Raw genomic sequence first — 19966 nt, 5'->3', positions numbered from 1 at the left:
CCAAGGGAGAATGTTCCACTGTCAAACAGCTCTTCCTGTCAGGAAGTTCTTTCTGATGTTTCATTGGAATCTCCTTTCTTGTAACTTGAATCCATTGGTTTGGTTCCTACCCTCCAGAGCAAGAGAAAATAAGCTTGCTCCATCTTCCATGTGACAGCCCTTGAGATATTTGAAGATGGCTATCATATCTCCTCTCAGTCTCCTCTTTCCCAGACTAAACATACCCGTTCCCTCAACTGTTCCTCATAATGCACTTAAACTGCAGTGCCTTGCACACTTTTCTGGGAGCAAGCCCCATTGAATATTTGCTCTGTGGGCAATGGCCTTCTGTTTTTTCCAAACCATTTTTTTTCTCTCTAAAAAAAATCAAAATGCAACTTTTATGGTTCCAGTGGCAAACTCTTATTAAACATACACAAATCCTATTGCAAATATCACCTCTTAAATCATATAAAATTTGCAACACAGCCAGTAGTCTAAATCTTGGATGAATGGGCTTGCAGGGGAAAAAAAGTCCTAAGAGTACAATCCTGTGCTCTTACATAAGGCCTACTCTGAAGTAAATTCACTGGAACTTACTTTCAGGTAGCTGTGTATAGGATTGCAGCCAAAGTTAATTTAGGATAGACATGTAGATCTAAATACATGGCTGGATTTATGTAAGGGAGCACATGGATTCCAATGGACATTCAGTAAACTGATCAAAGGACTTTGTAAGCCTTTGTACATTGCCTGTCATTCCAAAAATGTACGAGGGCTGTAAAAAGGGATGGCTCCCAATATGCTTAGTTATTAATCATCCTCCCAGATATAGGTGGCATATCAGGTTGCATTGACCCAGTAGAATATATGATAGCACATTTGCTGGAACTATGAAGGCAAAGCTGATTTTAAGATATTTGTAAAAGGAGAACAGAACACTGTGTGTGTGTGTGTGTGTGTGTGAGAGAGAGAGAGAGAGAGAGAATATTCCTGGTCTCTTCAGCTGCTTGGCCTGAAAATGGAAAGCCCAAAGCATTTCAAATTCCTGGAGTCTTTTGTCGCTAATGCTTTGCAGGAGGCTTTACTGAGCACCAAGCATCTGGGAGAAATTACAGGAATGTTCTCTTGTCTGCATAGATTTAGGGGAATGGTGCCACTGGGTGGAAGGGTCAAGAAGAAGATGGAAATGGACAAGAGAATGAAGGAAACAGGAAGGAGAGAGACAACTGTCAGCAGAACGAAGAAATAAAGGAAGCAAAAGTAATACAAATCACAGCAAACATAAGACAGATGTAAAAAGGGCTTTTTCAGGGGGAATTCACAGGAACTTGGTTCCAGCACCTCTCAGGTGAGTTCTGGAGCCTCTCAGGGGGGAGCCATTGCCATTCTAAGAGAAGGAGGTGGTGTTCATGGTGAGTTCTGGAACCTCTTTTTCTAAAAAAAAATAGCACTGGATGTAACAGTGGTAAAAACAGTCAAGAGGCAAGAAAAGATAAGGGCAAATCAGAAACACTAATTACAAATGAGGAACCAAGAGTCAAAAAGATGAATTTGAATATAAGCCTAATTTTACAGATTAAAAAGAATCATGCCTGGTGTCCTTCCGAAATTCAAAGCAATTTAAGAGAAAAAGCAGATCACATTTGAATTCACCTAAAATATCTAAGTATTGTTCCATGTTCCCCACTTCTCTCAGCGATGAAAAGTTTTCATGGTAGTCCTACAGGTTTTGCTTCCTTTGTTGAAAAAGCACTGGTGGTGCTTTTCTAATATTAATTTACAAGCATACAAGCAGAACATGGTGGAAACAAATCAGCACTCCAACAGCAGGCTGCAAATTTGCTAATCTTGTATTAGAGTCCAAAGAGCACCCAATATGTTTCACCTTTAGCCCAGTGACAGTTCTATACATTATCTGCATTTCTGTATCTGTTTTTCCCTAAGTTCAGTCTACAAACAGGTGTCTTAACTGTTTCTGTGCCACCTCCCACTAGCTGGGGGATGTCCTCTCCTCCAAACTCAAGGCTGGAGAGAGATTCCCAGCATTCAGATGAACACCTGTTGTTTACTCCCATTGCTAACTATCTGATGGGATTCTAAGAAGGAGCTAAATATATAAGTTCTTGTATAACCAGTGCTTTTGTCTGGGGGGATGTAGGGGTACGCATACCCCTAAACATCTTGTGAATCTTTGTACTTTTGTCCATTTACTGTATTTATTTTTCCCAATTTGAACTATAAAATGGTGATTTTCTTGAGTCAAAATGAGAGTACCCTTAAACATTTTTAAAGAAAAAAAAAGCACAGTGTATAACCATACATTTGTATTCAAGAAGACTTTAGTGGAGTGATAAACATTTCTTTGGTGGAGAGTGCGGATTTGATTCTGCATGATGTTTAATTTTTTGATAATATCCCAGCAAGGAGTTTTATCATCACAACAATCTTGTGAAGTGGATTAGGGTTCATCCACACTTTCGCTTGACCAGCTTTGATTGTACTGTGTACCTATTAATTCCTCTGGCTCCGAGAGCTTTTCTTGTTCTGTAGCTGTGCCTTGCTAAATTTTGACCTTACTCACAGAATTGGATCTTATCAGATGCTTTGCTTAACCAATCAATTCAGTGGGTAAGATTGGATTTTCACAAGGCACAGTTGCAGAGCAACAAGAAAAGTTATTGGACCCCCAGGGGAATTAAATAGTAAACAATACAATCAAAATACGAGGGAAAGTTAAGCATGGATGACCCCTCAGGCTCAGCAAAAGGGTCTTGCCCCAGGATCTTAGATACAAGCTTGTTTGTCTGCAGGCAGCTTTTTTAAAAAAAAATATTATTTATTAAGGGTGGGCTGCCTTGGAGCAGGATGGGGGTGGGGGAAGCAAAACACAATGATGCAATAAACACTTTGGGTGTGGCGCAAAATTGTCAGGGACATAAGACACTTGAGTCCTTTGGCTGATAGAGAACTGGAGCAGTGGCTTGTAAGCAGCAGGTCTCTGTGAAACGGTTCCCAAAGACTTCGTGCCAATTTCAGCACACAATGTTATCACTACGAGCCAGCACACGGCCAGGCCTGCTGTGTTCACACAGTTTGGCCACCCGGGATTCAGCAGGTCCTTACAGATCTCAGCTGTTCATACTCCGGCTTCCTGGTTCTTGATGGCAAAGGACAAAGGAAAACCCTTTCTTCTCTGGTAACCCTGAGGGGCTTATCATTCCTGGCACAAAAGCTGCAATTATCACTAGAATGTGAAACTGAGTGCCCATCTCCCACCCTATGAATGCCTATGCTCTTTTCATGATCATGACTTCTATTGGTCATATCGGTTCAGTTAGTCATTTAGTTGTTTGTATCTGTTCAGGTAAGGGATGCAGGTGGCGCTGTGGGTTAAACCACGGAGCCTAGGGCTTGCCAATCAGAAGGTTGGCAGTTCAAATCCCCTCAATGGAATCCCCTCAAAGCGGAAAAACGCTGGCTCCCTCAGCCTATAGAGCGAGATGAGTGCCACAACCCCAGAGTCGGCCATGACTGGACCTAATGGTCAGGAGTCCCTTTACCTTATCTGTTCAGGTGGCATTCTCAGCCCACTGGCCTCAAGAGTCTTAAAGGGTCTTTTCTTGAGATTTCCCTGACCTTTTTATGGTTTTATACCTGTGATTCAGTTTCTTAAAATTTATTTATTGTAAGCTGCCCAAAAACCTTTATGTTATGAGGTGGCATATGAAGGACACAAATTAATAAATAAGCATTACAGCAATACAGCATTTTAAATACAGTGGTACTTCGGGTTAAGTACTTAATTCGTTCCAGAGGTCTGTACTTAACTTGAAACTGTTCTTAACCTGAAACACCACTTTAGCTAATGGGGCCTCCTGCTGCTGCCGCGCCGCCGGAGCACGATTTCTGTTCTCATCCTGAAGCAAAGTTCTTAACCTGAAGCACTATTTCTGGGTTAGCGGAGTCTGTAACCTGAAGCGTATGTAACCCGAGGTACCACTGTACTTTGCCCTTCTTTTTCTGTTTCGCTGGTCTATTATGTTAAAGACCCACTGCCTCCTTGAGCTTGGGCCCTGATACAGATCAGGTGTTTCACCCTGACATGGTAACAAAGGAAGCTGAGTTAAACCATTGGCCCATCTAGCTTTGTATTGTCTACACTGGCAGGCAGCAGCTCTCTGGGATTTCAAGCAAGGAATCATTCCCATCCCTCCCTGGAGGGTGGCTTTCTACATCCAAGCAGAGTATCGATCACTGAGCTACAGCCCTTCCCCAATTTGCAGCAGCAGCAGTAGGTTTTTTAAAGCCACCAAGAGCACAGCTACAGAGCTAATACACCTTCTAGTTCAGCCCTTTCTTTTTGATAAGAGGTAGGTAGGAGTTATTTATAGCGTGTTCATCTCCTCTTTAGTCCAGCACCTTTGAGAACTGGAATGTAGGTTTTTCTTCCTAAAAAAGAAATGATAACAACTGAACTGCAAGGTGTTAATCTTTGGGGATTAGTTGCTGATGGAGACTTTCCACATAAGGACCCAAGTGCTGTCACGCTTCTGTCTATATCCTGAGGGCATGGACAAAGTATTCAGCACCCTTCTGAGGATGTGAAGACAAGCATTATCCAGGATTTGATACCAATGCAAGAGAAAGGCATGCAAAAATGGCACCAAAGGTTTTTTGTATCACACCAACACCTCCACAGTCCACCTAGCCTTCCTTTTTAAAAATAGCACAGAGATGCTATGTTGTGTCATCTTGTCTTTGAGGAAGACGGTTAAGTATCCGGTACCAAATGAAGTCCTTTCTGAGCATCCCTGGTGTACTAGTTTTCAGCACAGAAGTGACCCTCGTACAACGCAATGATAAAGAGACTCTGAGTGCCTCCAGATGACTTATTTTATTGAACATTCATCCTGGGACTCAGCTATACAGCTGCAAATAAAACGTTTTAAACGTATTGCAAAGTGCAATATGCAAATGTGACACTAGACAGCGACAGTGAGCTATGCAAAATTCATTTTATTTTTCAAAACTTTTTTTTTTAAAAAAAGCATTTTCACAGCGTTTTTTAATATGTGTGTAGATTCCACCCTGATTTGCTTGTACAAAGCTTATAGGGAGGTTAGATTATATTTGGTCTTTATTGCACATTCATTCTGATCTCTTGGAAGGGAGGTTATACGACAATCAACACGCCTCCTGGTTTGCTTGTGGGGTTTTCTGTTAATCCTATTGATAATTTGTTCATTCTGTGCTTCTCAGTGCATTACCAAGTCCCTTTGCTGTTTATTTTTTCCAGTTAGTACATCTGCTTTAGCAGAGATGTACCTTGCAAACACCCAAGTCTTGTTGGATTCCAACTCCCATCAGCTACAGCCAACCTGGTCCAAATCCAAGGATGATGGGAGTTGTAGTCAAGCAACTTACAGATGGTACAGATTCCCCATACCTACACTATTCCCAGAATTCCTGTTAATTACAGTGAGTGATCTGAGTCGCAGTCCACAGGCCCCTTTATAAGTATGAATTTGTCAGAGTTGAAGATATGGGAGCTGCGTCACAAAATGCAGTTGTGAAATCCAATATGTTGGATTCCTTTACTTTTCCAGTCAATGGGGTTGCAGTCATTGTAGCCTGTGTCTCCAAGTATGGGCAACACAGGACTACCACTGTAGCAGTAAAGGGCTGTGCTGCTTGCACCTTTTTTGACCCACCACACAGCTAGCAACATTCCCATGGAAAGGCCTCCTTCCATGATTCAGAGAATGTCTGGCCAGTTGTTCTGGGAAATTAATTGCTTGCAAATGGCCTGGATCCCATGTTAGGAAAACAGAACTTACAGGCTCAACTGCTTCCAAGCCCGACAACCTTATTATTATTATTTTTTAAATAAATTGCTGGAGCATGAGAGGCTTCCGTTCTTTGCTGGCATATTTTGCACCGTGCCCAGAGAAACAATCATATCAGGCTCAGGAAGGCTAGTGCCTGGAAGGGCAGGGAAACAGGAACTGCCCCCACGGATGTCCTCCCTGGAGGGAGTCAGCCACTTTTCTGGGAACAAAACATCGTGGTGAAAAAAAAGTGGACGCCAGTTTCAGCTCAAGGTTCAAAGCAAGGTACCTACTTCATTCTGTCAGGACCAGGAAAACGGAGACAGCTCCAAAGCTTTCTCTTGGGAGCCAAGCTAGGATCTCACATGTGGAGTCCTGGCTGTGGAGTTCAGGCAACCGTCATAAGGCTATACAGTGGTACCTCTGGTTGCGAAAGGGATCCGTTCTGGAGGCCTGTTTGCAACATGAAAAGAGCGCAACCTGAAGCACCGTATCTGCTCAGGTGCGTGCCGTGATTTGGTGCTTGTGCACATGCTTGAAGCATGATTTAGCGCTTCTGCGCATGCGCGAGCGGCGAAACCCGGAAGTAACCCTTTCCGGTACTTCCTGGTCACCGCGGGACGTAACCTGAAAGAATGAAACATGAAGCAAACATAACATGAGGTATGACTGTATTGCAAACCCCAGAATCTGAGGAAGAAGAAGACTGAGGTGTACATCCCATAAATTTAAAGCAAATTGTTTTCTTCAAAGAATCCTCAGAAGTGTAGTTTAGCCCTCACAGAGCTACAGTTCCCAGCATCCTTCACAAACTTCAGTGTCTAGGATTCTTTGGGGCAAGTCATGGGTGTTAAATGTGCTTTAAATGCATATCACCTTTGACTAGGTGGAAACAATAGGTGTTTAGCTCACAACTGCTAGCCAAGTGGGCCTTCTTTGGCTTCTTTCATCCCAATGCTATCTGAGTGAATTGAAGGGTGTAATGCTAATGGAGGTGGCAGAAACAAATGTGAACTCAGTCAAAATGCTATCTTCAAAAATGTATCCAGAATATTTGCCAGGCTTTGCACTATGGAAGAAAAAGCATGGATCTTGGGCACTATAGCGTTGTTGTTGTTGTTGTTGTTGGGATGTAGCCTTCCCTATGTTGCAGGCCATTTGGTTCACTTGGGATCTACTACTGGAAGAACACTTTACATTTTTAATGCTATGATTTAAATTCCAGATCAATTCATTCATTCCATTTTCAAACCACCCGTCGTGAGTGAAGATCCCAGGGTAGTTTGTAGTGTACTCGAAGCAAACCACAAATGGACGTCATCAAAACTCTAAACAGTCATTCAAACCAGCAATATTCTCATCTTTTTTTATTATAAATATTTATTAAAGTTTTCACAGTATTACATAATGAAAAAGAAAAAATACAAAATACAAAATAAAAAACAGTTAAAAATAATTCCATCTTTTCGTCACTTATCTTTCATTTACTTGTTTCCCGGACCTCCTCATACCTCCCTTTTTTGTATTCCAGTTCAATTTATTAGTTCAGCAATTCCTTTCCCTCCTATTTATCCTGATCACCAGCAATATTCTCATCATCCAATCATTGCATCCTTACAGCAGCAGGCATAATGAGAAGACATGACCTGGAACACATCAATATTACCTGGGTGGAAAGTTGCATCTTGAGTTGATGCTCGGAAGTTCAGCAACAGGGGTGGCAACCACATCTCTAGGGCTACAGCTGGGAGTTGCAGAAAGGGACAATCTCATGTCCCTGCATAATGGGCTCCATCCAGTGGAGGAGCCACAAGAAGGGTCTGTCTGTTACCAGCTCAGACCATTGGTCCATCCAGACCTTTTGCAGTGACAGCCACATCCTTCTGCAGTTATGCCCTAATTCCCTGGGTAAGCTTCTTTAATAAATTCTGAGGATACCAGTAAAAAACAAAAATAAAGCATTCATTAAAATCTACTGAGTAGAATGAAATTTAAAAATTATTTAGCTAAATATGCTAAAATAATTTAATTGGAAAAGCTTGCAAATAATAGATCGGCTTAGGATTCAAATATGTAAGGATGTAAGGATGTAATGATGTTTAAAGTCAAATTAGAAAGAATGAAAGATGTTAAGTGATTAAGTTAATTTTTTGAGAAAATCGATTTTGGAAAACGGTTAAAATGATATATAATGAAATTCAACCAAGGGGATTCAAGGAAGTCACTTAATAATGTTACCAAGATTTAAATAGGATGTATGTATGTATGTATGTATGTATGTATGTATGTTTGTCTGTTTGTTTGTTTGTTTGTGTTGTTTTGAATTTTTGAAAAGCAATAATTTTTTTTGAAAAAAAATAAAATCTACTGAGTAGAAAGTCTAGGGTCAGTTCAACTGTTAATTTACTGTGTCCAATTTATTTCATTAAGTATTTTTTGCATTGCTCCAAGGTGGCATATATGGTTCTCTCTCTCCCCATTTTATTCTCACTACAACCCTGTGAGGGACATTAGGCTGAGTAACGGTGAGTGGCCCAAGGTCACCCAGGAAGTACTTGAACCCTGGTTTCCCAGGTCTTAGTCCTGCCCTCTAACCACTACACCACACTGTTCTGTGTTCACAAGAATGTACTTGTGAGATCACAGCTCTAGAGGAGAGAGATCATAAAACAGTGCATTGAAAGGCATGTAAGTGTTTATGTTTGCTTTGGAACAGAAAAAAACACCACACCGTTCAAGAAAGTTCGTCATTCACCTCACTAAAAAGCTACAATCACACAACGGAATTCAGTCCACAGTAAATGGTGGGGGAAAGCACCAATAATACTGTGTATGTGGGGATTATTGCTTGTTATTATGGTATGCATTTTGTGCTTTTATATTGTAAACTACCCTGTAATCTTGGGTGAAGGGCAGTATAGAAATCTAAATCTTCATCACCGCCACTGCATGAATCCTTAGGATACTCCTCATAGGAAAGAAGAAGGTAGTTTAATAACCACCTAAACTAGGAAATAGCATAAGGATGGAAGAACGAGGAAATCCCAATGAAAGAACAGTGGCAAGAAAAATTGAGCTATGCAGAACTGGCTAAATTGACATATAAATTGCGGGACAAGGACAACTGTGACTTTAAGGAAGAACTGGGGGCTTTTTACAAATTATCTGAAAAGACAATAAAATGAACTGGACTCCTTGGCAGGTTTTGAGTAAACAAACACAAATTTATTGGTCAATAACAAGGTAGATAGATAATGTAAGGATATGTATAATTTCATAACATGCAGAGAACAATATGTGCTGAGAAATCAGAGAGAGGAGCTGAGGAAAGTCTCTGGGGAGAGGAGAGAGGGTTTGAAGGGGGGATGAGAAAAAATGGGGGAAAATAATGAATATGATATGTTTTGATAGTTTGTATGCTGAAATTGTTGATTATTTTTTTTAAAAAATAACCACCTAAACTAGGACAAAGGGAATAGGCTCAGGTTACATCCTAAAGTTACTATGGTATATCAATCCTAAATAAATCATATTCATGTGCGAATACAGCACCCCCTTGTGGAATTAACCAAAGGCCTGCAGTCAAACAGCTAGCGACTTCAAAGCAATATGCAATCCGTTATCTCTACTTTCTCTTCCTCAGGTTCCTTTTCATGGTCATCCCTTTAGTGTTCTTCTCTCCTCCTCATTTTGGTGGACAATGCTCAAGTGCCAACCCTCCTTTCCTAAGCGTCCCTGGTTGCTCTCCCTGGCCAGCAGCCCTTTCAGACCCATTCCCCTTTCTTCCTATCCCAAACTCCTTCCCTAGGCCCTCTCATATGGCCTGCCCTAATCCTAGACTGCATACACACCATACATTTAAAACAAATGTTCACCCACCCTCCCGGCAAATCCTGAGAATTATAGTTTACCTCTCACATTCCCAGCACCCTTAAAAACCTTCAGTTCCCAGGATTCTTGGGCGAGTGTATGTGTACGTGCCTAAAATGTATGGGGCTGACATTAACTCACTTTTACTCATGAGTATACCCATTGAAATTAATGGACCTAAGTTATGGCTATTCCTTTCAATGGATCTACTCTGAGGAAAAGTTAGTTGAATATACTGCATGGTAGGTATCCAGGCAGCTCTAGAGATCAGGGCAGTTCAGGCAACGGGAACCACAAATCGTTTGTGAGGATAAGAGCAGCTGAGCCAATGGCTGCCACAGAATGAATATTACCTTCACCGCAAAACCCTTTAGCGATTTACAATACAGATAATTGGCAAAATAAAATAAAATAAAATAAAAATGATACTCTCTAGCCTTAGCCAGGATCCAAAGGGAGAAACACAGATACACAGTATTTACAAAGAAAAATATTTTATTGGTGTGACTAGTTTTAAAGGAACTTTAAAAGTGCGTAAATCTTACGAAGTTCTCCTTCGGGAACGCGTGTCCACGGTTAAAATAACATAAGATGGATAGCTAATATAAACCAATATAAACTCAGTTATAAAAAGCGTCGAGAAAAAGCCGATATCTCGATAAGAGGAAACCTTAGCCAAATTGTTCAGGCGATGGCACAAGGCTTAAGCTGTTGAGTGTTTTTGTGAACAAACTACAAAACCATACTGAGTCAGGCGAACCCTTAAAAAGTTAAGCACAATTTGTGCTACTTCATTTGAGTACAAGAGGAGGCTCCGCCCCCCCTCCAAGTAGGTTGCCATGTCGTTGTGACTTGCATTTTACCTCCATTATATTAAAAATCACCCAGCGTTTTACAAAATGTTTTGCTTGGTCTCAATCTGTAAGGAACATCTGGCCCTCCAGATGTGGACTCTAACTCCCATCAGCACCAAACAACACAGCCGCTGGACAGAGATGATGGTAGTTATCATCCAACACCTGTAGGGTCCTTGATCTGGACCCCAATAAGGGGGCAATCTTAGTTGTGGCTTCTAGAGCCATTGTGATCTGGAAGCTGCAGCAAGGACCAAGGAGCAGAGATGGTGGGGTGCGTGGGTACAGCTGAATTTCATTGATTCATTTGAACTAACCAGTTCAGTTCACAACCACACACACCTATGACACTCAGTGTTGGAAGGTCCTCTGAAAACTTGCACAGCCATATGGAGAAGTCAAGAGGTACGGGTAACATTCGATATTCGTGTGCTGTAGTCCTTACACTAACTTTGTTAAAGTGACTTAGAAACTCAAGATTTCCAACCATATGAGCCAACTGGGGTTTTCTAGTAATATAGCACAGTTTTTCTTGCAGGGGACTCCTCAGTGTCTAGCCTTAGTGTTTAGCGGATGGCCTGTAGGTTTGCTATGTTCAGCACATTAGCAGGAAACATGAAAGCTGATTTTGAGCTAAGCAGATCAAGAGATGATAACTTTGTTGCAGGGGTCGTTCAGTCCCACAATCTGCAGCTGTGTCCTATCTATCTGACAGGAAAGCGCCCTCATGCATGAACTGCTCTGCTCAACAAAAGGGCCCTGCCTTACCCTGACACCATTGTGTAGGAAATCCTCTTGAAACAAAAAATTGCCACCCGTTCTCCTCTCTGCCGTTCCATGCACTGGACTCCAAGGAAAGGTTTGGGTCGCAAAGGCAGCTTGATTTCTCTGGGTTGCTGCAAGGAAAAGTGTGATGCTTTATTTCCAAAATGAGTGGTGGCCAAGGTTCAAGTTGACTTGGAATAGCTTCCATAGGTTACTGGATTTGTCTTCTTATACATACAGTGGTACCTCTGTACATACGCTTCAGGTTACAGACTCTGCTAACTCAGAAATAGTATCTCGGGTTAAGAACTTTGCTTCAGGATGAGAACAGAAATCATGCTCTGGCGGCGCGGCAGCAGTGGGAGGCCCCATTAGCTAAAGTGGTGCTTCAGGTTAAGAACAGTTTCAGGTTAAGAACGGACCTCCGGAACGAATTAAGTACTTAACCCGAGGTACCACTGTACATACATACATACATACATACATACGTGTGTGTGTGTGTGTGTGTGTGTGTGTGTGTGTGTGTGTGTGTGTGTGTACACACACACACACACACACACACACACACTGGTTTCCCCCCCTAAAAATGTTTAGGGGTACTCTCATTTTGACTTAAGAACATCACCATTTTATAGTTCAAATCGGGAAAAATAAATACAGTAAATGGACAAAAGTACAAAGACTCACAAAATGTTTAGGGGTATGCATACCCCTGCTTTCCCCCCACCCCAAAGTTCTCTCTCTCTCTCGACACTTCAGGCTGTGTGCCTCTGAGTACCTGCAGAAATCCCCCTAGGACAAGAAGTTTCTTTTTTTCCTGAACATGGGAAAAGGGTATTTCACTTGTGAAAGAAATGCAGCTTTGGCTTTCCTGTCTGCTGTCAAAGTAGCCTTTGACTTACTCTTAGCTTGCCTCTTAGCTTGCCTGCCTGGGGCAGTGATGGGGCAGTTACATAGCCACAGAGGTAGCCATAGCTTAGGAAAGCAAAAAAATCACTTGAACGTGAGGGGCAGCCTATGCATTGGGCTGTCTTCATTGCATGGCAGCTAGAAGATCAACACTCACAGGCGTGGGCATGCAGTCTTGCTGAATGCACCCTGCAAAAGGGTAGCAGCTACTTCTGTGCCCTTCCTGTTGAGTGGATAATGCACAGTCACTAACACACAGTGTTTTCAGCACACATGCATGAACACTATCTTCCCATAGACATAAAAATGTAAGATTGTCATCACACTCTGCCGTTTGTGTGGCTTCCGTTAGATGGCCATGCCAACTGTAGTGTGAGGGATGGCAGCTGGGCAAAGAAGGAAGCAGTGCTGGTGGCTGGTGGCCATGGGGAGCTGCTTAACATGGGGGGGGGCCTCCATTAAATGCACCTGCAGCGAGGTTTCATCAAAGGGGTGAGATGCTTCACATAGCGGCTTAGCAAGCTGCTGTGTGAAAGGGGGGAGGGGGTGGGGCTTGGAGCAAGCTGTGAGGGGAGTGGGGAGCTATGGGTGAATAAGGTCCAAAGGGTGGTTGGTTAGGTGTGAGTGAAAGGTGGTGGGGAAAGGTGCAGGTGGAGTTGGCAAGGGGAGCAAGCAAGGGCAACAGCCCCTAATACTACAAAACAATGCAGCTGCCTCCTAGCTGGGTCATACTATCAAATCCCTCCACCTAATCATGTATGTGAAAAAAAGGAAGGGGAAGAATGAGTATGAACATGGGAATCCCGGTGCTATTTCTGCGATCATAGCTGCAGTCTAGTCCATCGGCTTTGACCCATAGTAACCACATTGAGCAGATGAGGTTTAAGATGGGGACAACTTCCCCAGCACTCAAATGGATATTTCACTGTAGGCTAACGTTGAGCTCTGCAAACTGCACCTTGGCCTGCGCTATGCTATCAGTGATTGTGGCCCATCCCTAGTTCACTTTGCTCCTATTCAGCACTCACAAACTTTTTTTTTTTTTTTAATGATGTGCCCTCCCTCTCCCTTTTTGGTCTTTCCCCTCTTTTGTTCTCCATGTCACCGAATGTCATTCACTTTCTAAAGATGTCTGGCTTGGAGCTTACAGACTGCAGGGCAGCTAAAGCCCACCCATCAGTGCTGATCCAGTCACATCTGCTCAGTCGTGCGACAAGCTTGGGGCTTTTAGAGCAGGGAGAAGCTAAAGTTCACCTTTTTTGCTGCTGAACGCCAAGCAACAAGAGGAGCCCAGTTCTTCGGCGGAACCTTTCACTGTGGCAAGTTGCCTTCTTGATGGCATTGATTTATATGGATTTTCTTTTGACTTCTAGGTAGCTGATATCGCAGCAGTTGGAATGTGAGGCAGTCAGCACCCAAGGGCCAGCTTCCATGTCTTTTAAGGGGTGTCTTTCTCCCACTGTATGGTGCTCAAGAGAGATGCCTATATGAACCCTGATGTCATGGCCATTTTACCAACATGCATCTATCTATATGGAGTGGTTTTTTTATTGGTAAAAATAGCCATAGCATCCTGTTTCACATGTGCATCCCTCTGTATGGGTACCACATTGGCTGGGGAGGGTATAGAAAACTGAAGATGCAAAGATGTCCTGACTTGGAACAGGCAATTTGGACAGACACAAGTTTTATTTACAAATCCCATTAACTCTCAGTAGGCCTTTTCAAACTGAGTTTCCATTTTTTATATTCACTGTAACTAAAAGTATGTTACTGAAGAACGATGTAAACTGCCTAGGCTCTTGAGTGACCAATTTGCATTCCTGGAGACTGGATAAGCCCTAGAAGTTAGAGCTAATCTTGTCAGCATAAGATTTTTTGCAACAAAAATACTTCACAGCGTTTTGCTCAAGGTATTTAAAGTTTTTTAACAGAACACAGGAGGCAGAAAATGTGTTCAGAAATTGCATCCTATTAATTGCTGGGGAAGCTCTTAAGAGAGGAGGAGAAAGAAGGAATATTACTGAATGCTGTGATCCTGTTACAGAGTACTTTTTGAGGTTTTATCTAAATTATCTTATAGAAAGTTTATTGTGCCTTTATTTCCCTGTGCTACAGATGTATGAGTTATGGTGTGTGGATATGTTGGTTAGCCAAGATGAGACACTTTGATGCCAGGTGGAATGATGACAGATTATCCCAAAAATTATGCACAATATCAGTTGATTTATGCTAAGTTTAAATGATTTTGAAATGAAAAATTAACTTGCATTGTGAATGAGTCTTATGAGGTGGAAGCAGCTATTATAGAGAAATGCTAAACAATATGTCTAAAGCCATAGTCATAATGCATATCAAAAAGACAGAATACTGATTGCCAAATAGAAAATAAAATCTCCCTGGGCATTCAGATCTTATCTGCTATTAAATGATGGTTTATATGCTACCCATTTGACACGGGAAAGTTCATCACAATTTTAGTAGTGGTAGTAGTAGTGATGATGATGATGATGATAATAATAATAATAATAATAATAATAATAATAATAATAATAATAATAAATTTATTGTACCCTGGCCATCTGACTGGGTTGTCCCAACTACTCTGGGTGGCTTCCAACAAAATATAAAGGAAGACAATAAGACAGCAAACATTACAAGCTTCTTGAAACCAGGCTGCCTTCAGAGGTCTACAAAAAGTCATATGATTATCTCTCTAAATAATAATCTATATATATTGTGAGAAATGGAGCTGTTCTTTCAGTTAGTGGGATGTAATCCAACTTAATTTTGCTCTGAGCAGATCCGTATAATTTAATGAACCTAAAATAGTCATGTCCATCAATTTCAGTGGGTCTGCTCTGACTTGGATACAACACAGTGAATCTGATAAAAGGTTTAAGTGCGTATTAATATTATTATCCTGTGAAGCACTGTGGCTGCACACTGTGTTGTCATTGCAAACTGATACACAGCAATACAGCTATGATTCACATAGGTTCATAAATCCCAGTGGTGATCAATAAGAAGCTCTTAGGGCCAGGTGACAGTGGCTTCCAATCCTGGAGCAAAGTTTCCCCTTGATCATGTGCCCCATTATCACTGCCATGCCAATGCTTTCAGCAAGATCACAACACCCTACAGATGCAGCGTGAAAAAGGTGGACTGTCTGTAACTTGTGGCATCCCATTGTAAAGTAACCCACAAGCAGGAACAATTTTGTAACCAACTTTTAGGAAAGTTAGGGAATTTCAGAGCATTTTTCAATGGCAATGCATGATTTTGTACCAGCTGCTCTGGTGACCTGTTCTGTTCACTGGTATAAGCCTAATAGGGATTTTAAAGGCAGTGTCAAATGTTAGTCGTACTTAGAGTAGACCCATTCAAAGCAATGCGCTTGAGTCTGCTGATCTCAGTGGCTTTACTCTGAACAAGACTAGGTGGGCCATCACCCAGTGTGTATAACCCAGAACCACCAAAGTCAATAAAACAAATGCTGTTGACTTCAGTGGGATATGGCCTGTGCCCTAAATCAGCAAACCTCAAACAACTAAATCTGGAATTGTTGTTACCTCCTCTTCATGTAGATCATTGGGGAGATCATGGAATGTTTTAAAAGTCAGCAGGAATAATAGAATCATAGAATTGTTGAGTTGGAAGGCACAACAAGGGTCATCTAAGGCAGCCCCTTGCAATTCAGAATCTTTTTGCCCAACATGGGGCTTGAAACCATGACCCTGAGGTTAAGAGTTTCGGGTTTTTATTGACTGAGATATCCTGACTTCTTTTGAAATGCGACATGTGATGAATATATTAAAACCCTTCTTTATATAATGCAACTTAATCATTGTCTTCCTCTTAAACAGCCAGAAATGGGTGACTGGAGTTTCTTGGGGAACATTTTAGAAGAGGTGAATGAACAATCCACGGTCATTGGGAGAGTCTGGCTGACTGTCCTCTTCATTTTTCGGATCCTAATCCTTGGGACTGCTGCAGAATTTGTATGGGGAGACGAACAGTCAGATTTTGTGTGCAACACCCAGCAGCCAGGTTGTGAAAATGTGTGCTATGATGAGGCCTTCCCCATCTCCCACATCCGACTGTGGGTCCTGCAGATCATCTTTGTCTCCACTCCCTCGCTGGTTTATTTGGGCCATGCTGCGCATCATGTAAGGATGGAAGAGAAAAGGAAAGAGCGGGAAGAAGCAGAGAGGGCTCAGCAAGCTGCGGTACACGAAGAAAACTCACCCCTTGACCCAGACCGGAAGAGCCCTATAACCACGAGAGAAGCAAGCTCCAAGGGGACCAAGAAGTTCCACCTCGAGGGAACGCTTCTGAGAACCTATATTTGCCACATCTTTTTCAAAACCCTTTTTGAGGTGGGGTTCATAGTGGGCCAGTACTTCTTATATGGCTTCCGAATTCTTCCACTTTACCGCTGTGGCAGATGGCCTTGCCCCAACCTTGTGGACTGTTTTGTGTCCAGGCCTACCGAAAAGACTGTTTTCATTGTGTTTATGCTGGCTGTGGCATCAGTCTCTCTCTTCCTCAATCTTGTGGAGATCAGCCACTTAGGCTTTAAGAAGATCCTGGGTGCTTTCAGGAGGCCAGTGGAGCAAGAGCCTCAGGAGACCCCAGAGAAACCCCTTCATTCTATCACAGTTTCATCTATCCAGAAGGTCAAAGGCTACAAGTTGCTGGAGGAAGAGGAGAAGCCGACGTTCCACTATTTCCCTTTGACCGAAGTGGGAGTAGAAACCACCCCAGTTCCCCCCTCATTCAATGACTTTGAGGAGAAGATCAGCATGGAACGCCTGAAAGACCTTTCCAGGGCCTTGGGGGAGCACCTGCCTTCCTACGCTCATGCGGATGAACAGGAGGAGGAGAAAGTTGAAGCAGGAGAGGAGCCGGAACAGGAAGTGGCTGAGGCGGCGGCCCAGGAACAGAGGGTGGAATTGGTGACTGAGGAAGCCCCAGAGAAAGGAGAAGATGACAAGCATATGGAGGAGGAACAGGAACCAGAGCCGCCGGGAGATGACTTGCCTTTACCATCCGCTGATCTTACAGCTGACACAAGACCCCTCAGCAGGTTAAGCAAAGCCAGTAGTCGTGCCAGGTCAGATGATCTGACTGTATGAGGGTACTGGCTCGAGTGGCTCTGAAGAAGCCACAGAAATACATATATATCTCAGATGTCTCAAAACAAAGTGCTAAACCAGTCATTTTAATATTATTTCTTATCAGTGTTTTTGGCTAGAAAGGTGCTATCAACGCTAACTGCCTTGTCAGTCCTGTTTGTCCTACACATGGAGCTAGCTGTCCTACGGTGACCCATTTAACCAAAGAATCCCTCTTCCTTCACATACAAATGCCTCACATACAAACTCACTATATACAGCACTGACATCCAAGTGGGAAAGTCTTCATAAAGCAACGAAGACAGACATAACAACTGCGATCACAATCTGTTTTTATGCTCCTCTTTTCTCCGGGGATGCGGGAAGCCTGTTTCTTCATTTGGTTATCATAAGATATTGATAAACTGTTAACTTGGGTATTTCTTTGTTCGGTGTTTGCTTTGGCCACAACAGTTTTGGTTCTTCCTTCCTTGTTGAGCCTTGAGCGCAAGTTATTTTCCTCACAAAAAGGGATACCCGCAATTAGTATTGTTAAATGAGATCCATTTATCCCCCTGTGAAAGAACAAAAGCTGCAGTGTTTACCTGTGGAGATAAATGTGGTTTACTTATACTTGTATCCTCTGGTCCAGTTCAGACACATAACATTTTGTCCCTACAATACATCCCAACCCGGCGTTGCAAGGAACTTATGACTCCTCAGATACAACAGTGCCTCCTAGGAGCAATTTATGTGCTTGTGTCATGCTGCTGTATTTTTTAAAAACTGGTTCTGAGGGACATGTCAAGGACCTGGGCCACTTATTAGTATAATAACTATTAATTAATTAATTAATTAATTATGTTAAGTTGTTTTATCTTGTCCCAGGCAACCCAAAGCAACTTACAAGCAAATACTGGTTTCTCTTCATAAATGTGGCCTCCAGGACAGAGGAGCACATCATCTAGAGCAGTGGTGTGGAACCTCTAGCTCATGGGCCTGATTTGACCTCCTCCTATGACCTGTGAAACCACTTAGGTCAAGCCATGGCTCACCCACGTATACCTGACACCGTATATCACCATCAAGTAAAGGGCAGGTAAAGGTGCAGCTGTGCTGAAAGCCTTGTGTGTCCAGCTGATTGTCAGCACTTGCAAAATCCTAAGCAGTGGAGAACAGGTGTTAAAAACATGACCTGGACTCTGCTACTGATTTGTTTTAGTTACCTTTCTTATACTGTACTACTTTTTAGTGGTGGTGGGAATCTCCTTCTACTTTCAGGGGGCTAATCATCCCTTGCCCCTGCCATACGGGGGAAATTTTTGATTGCTTTATAGGAAGACATTTCCTTGCATTTTTGAGGGGGAAATTGTCTGCCTTACTTTAGTCAACTTTACAAAGTGGCAAGGGTCCCTCCCTCCAAATAACTGCTACAGCTCCTTGCTGTAGCTGTGAAGTTCTTCATAGCCTTAGTGTGGCACCCAAACCCTACCCTTCTGCTTTGAAAAAGGAGCCGTGCTGGCCTTTGTAGATTCCTGATCCTGGAGAGCCTTGAATTTCTCAGTTAAAGCAGAAACAGAAGAGAGGGGTGGGTCCTGTAGTTTCAACAAACACTTGCAATGTTTGTTTTTAAGTGCAGAAAGGGGGGGACCTTGTAAAGATGAGGCAGTCCCACACCCCAAAATAAATCTTTGCCCACCCCCAGCCTTTGGAAAGTTGTTCCCACCTCCCACTAATTACAACCGCCCCCCAACTCCCGCCTGCCAAACCAACTCAACAGCTCAGTCCTAATTTTACAGTGTGGGTTATGCTGCGTTGTGGCTCCTTACTACAATGCTGGGATAATATGGGAAGAGCCCATGCTAATGCAGAGTCCTCCTCACAACTGTGTTGCTCCAGTTGTATAGTATATAAGCTTCTCAGACACCACAAAGGTAACAGATATGGAGTTGTATAACATTGTTATGTATTGTATATTATAGTACGGCCTCTAGCAATACCTAGCTGCACATCCTATTGGTCTCAATGGTAAAATACCACAGTCTTTTAATGGATCGGGATTGTGTTGTTTGATGGTAATGCCTTTTTTGTTATAATTTAGCTGGTGGCTAATTGTATGTAACCCTAACAACAGAGTTGGGAAACCTGTGGCCCTCAAGATGTTAGTTGGACTACAACCCCCATCATCCCTTACCATTGGCTATGCTACCTGGGGCTGATGGGAATTGAAGTCTAATGCAACCCAGAGCAACACAGGTTCCCTATCCCTGTCTAACAAGATTTCTAGCCAGTGGTGAATGAAAGGCATTTATTGTGGCATGAAAGTTACATCCCCCCAAAAATACATTACTGTGCTTTCCCCTCAGTATATATGTGCTATCGTTGAAGTGCTGGTAGCATACTTCCTACTGTGCAGACTGCATGGTCTACTCTTATTGTCCTGGTTATTCTGGTTCTTGCAGTCTGAACCTATGTAGGACCACTGTAGAATGAAGCTGGTTGGATGTATCTTAGATAGACACGTGTCTCTATTCTAAACCACAGTGAAGTGATAAGAATATAAGACAAGGGCCTTGTTGGAGCAAACCAAAGTTTATTGCTGGGTCCTCAACAGTGACCTACCAGATGCTCCTGAATAGCT

General features: G+C 42.5%; 1 protein-coding gene and 1 long non-coding RNA gene across 2 annotated transcripts in view; both read left to right on the top strand.

Moving 5' to 3' along the window:
- Positions 1-19966, top strand: part of LOC310704795 — a 247641-nt gene that overhangs the window by 14837 nt on the left and 212838 nt on the right. The gene's annotated exons all lie outside the window — the stretch shown is intronic.
- GJA8 (gap junction protein alpha 8) lies at positions 13518-18137 on the top strand. Its single transcript, XM_083500716.1, has 2 exons — positions 13518-13531; positions 16079-18137. The coding sequence occupies exon 2, from the start codon at positions 16081-16083 to the stop codon at positions 17344-17346; it is 1266 nt and encodes a 421-aa protein (XP_083356842.1). The 5' UTR covers positions 13518-13531; positions 16079-16080; the 3' UTR covers positions 17347-18137.

This window comes from Podarcis liolepis (genome assembly GCF_965112155.1).
Source record: "Podarcis liolepis genome assembly, chromosome: 4".
Taxonomy (NCBI): Eukaryota; Metazoa; Chordata; class Lepidosauria; order Squamata; family Lacertidae; genus Podarcis; species Podarcis liolepis.
The sequence above is the reverse complement of the archived record's forward strand: the minus strand, read 5'-3'. Positions and strand labels throughout refer to the sequence as shown.

Coding starts and splice junctions, on each gene's coding strand:
- GJA8 (XM_083500716.1), top strand. CDS start 16,081: ATGGGTGACTGGAGTTTCTTGGGGAACATTTTAGAAGAGGTGAATGAA.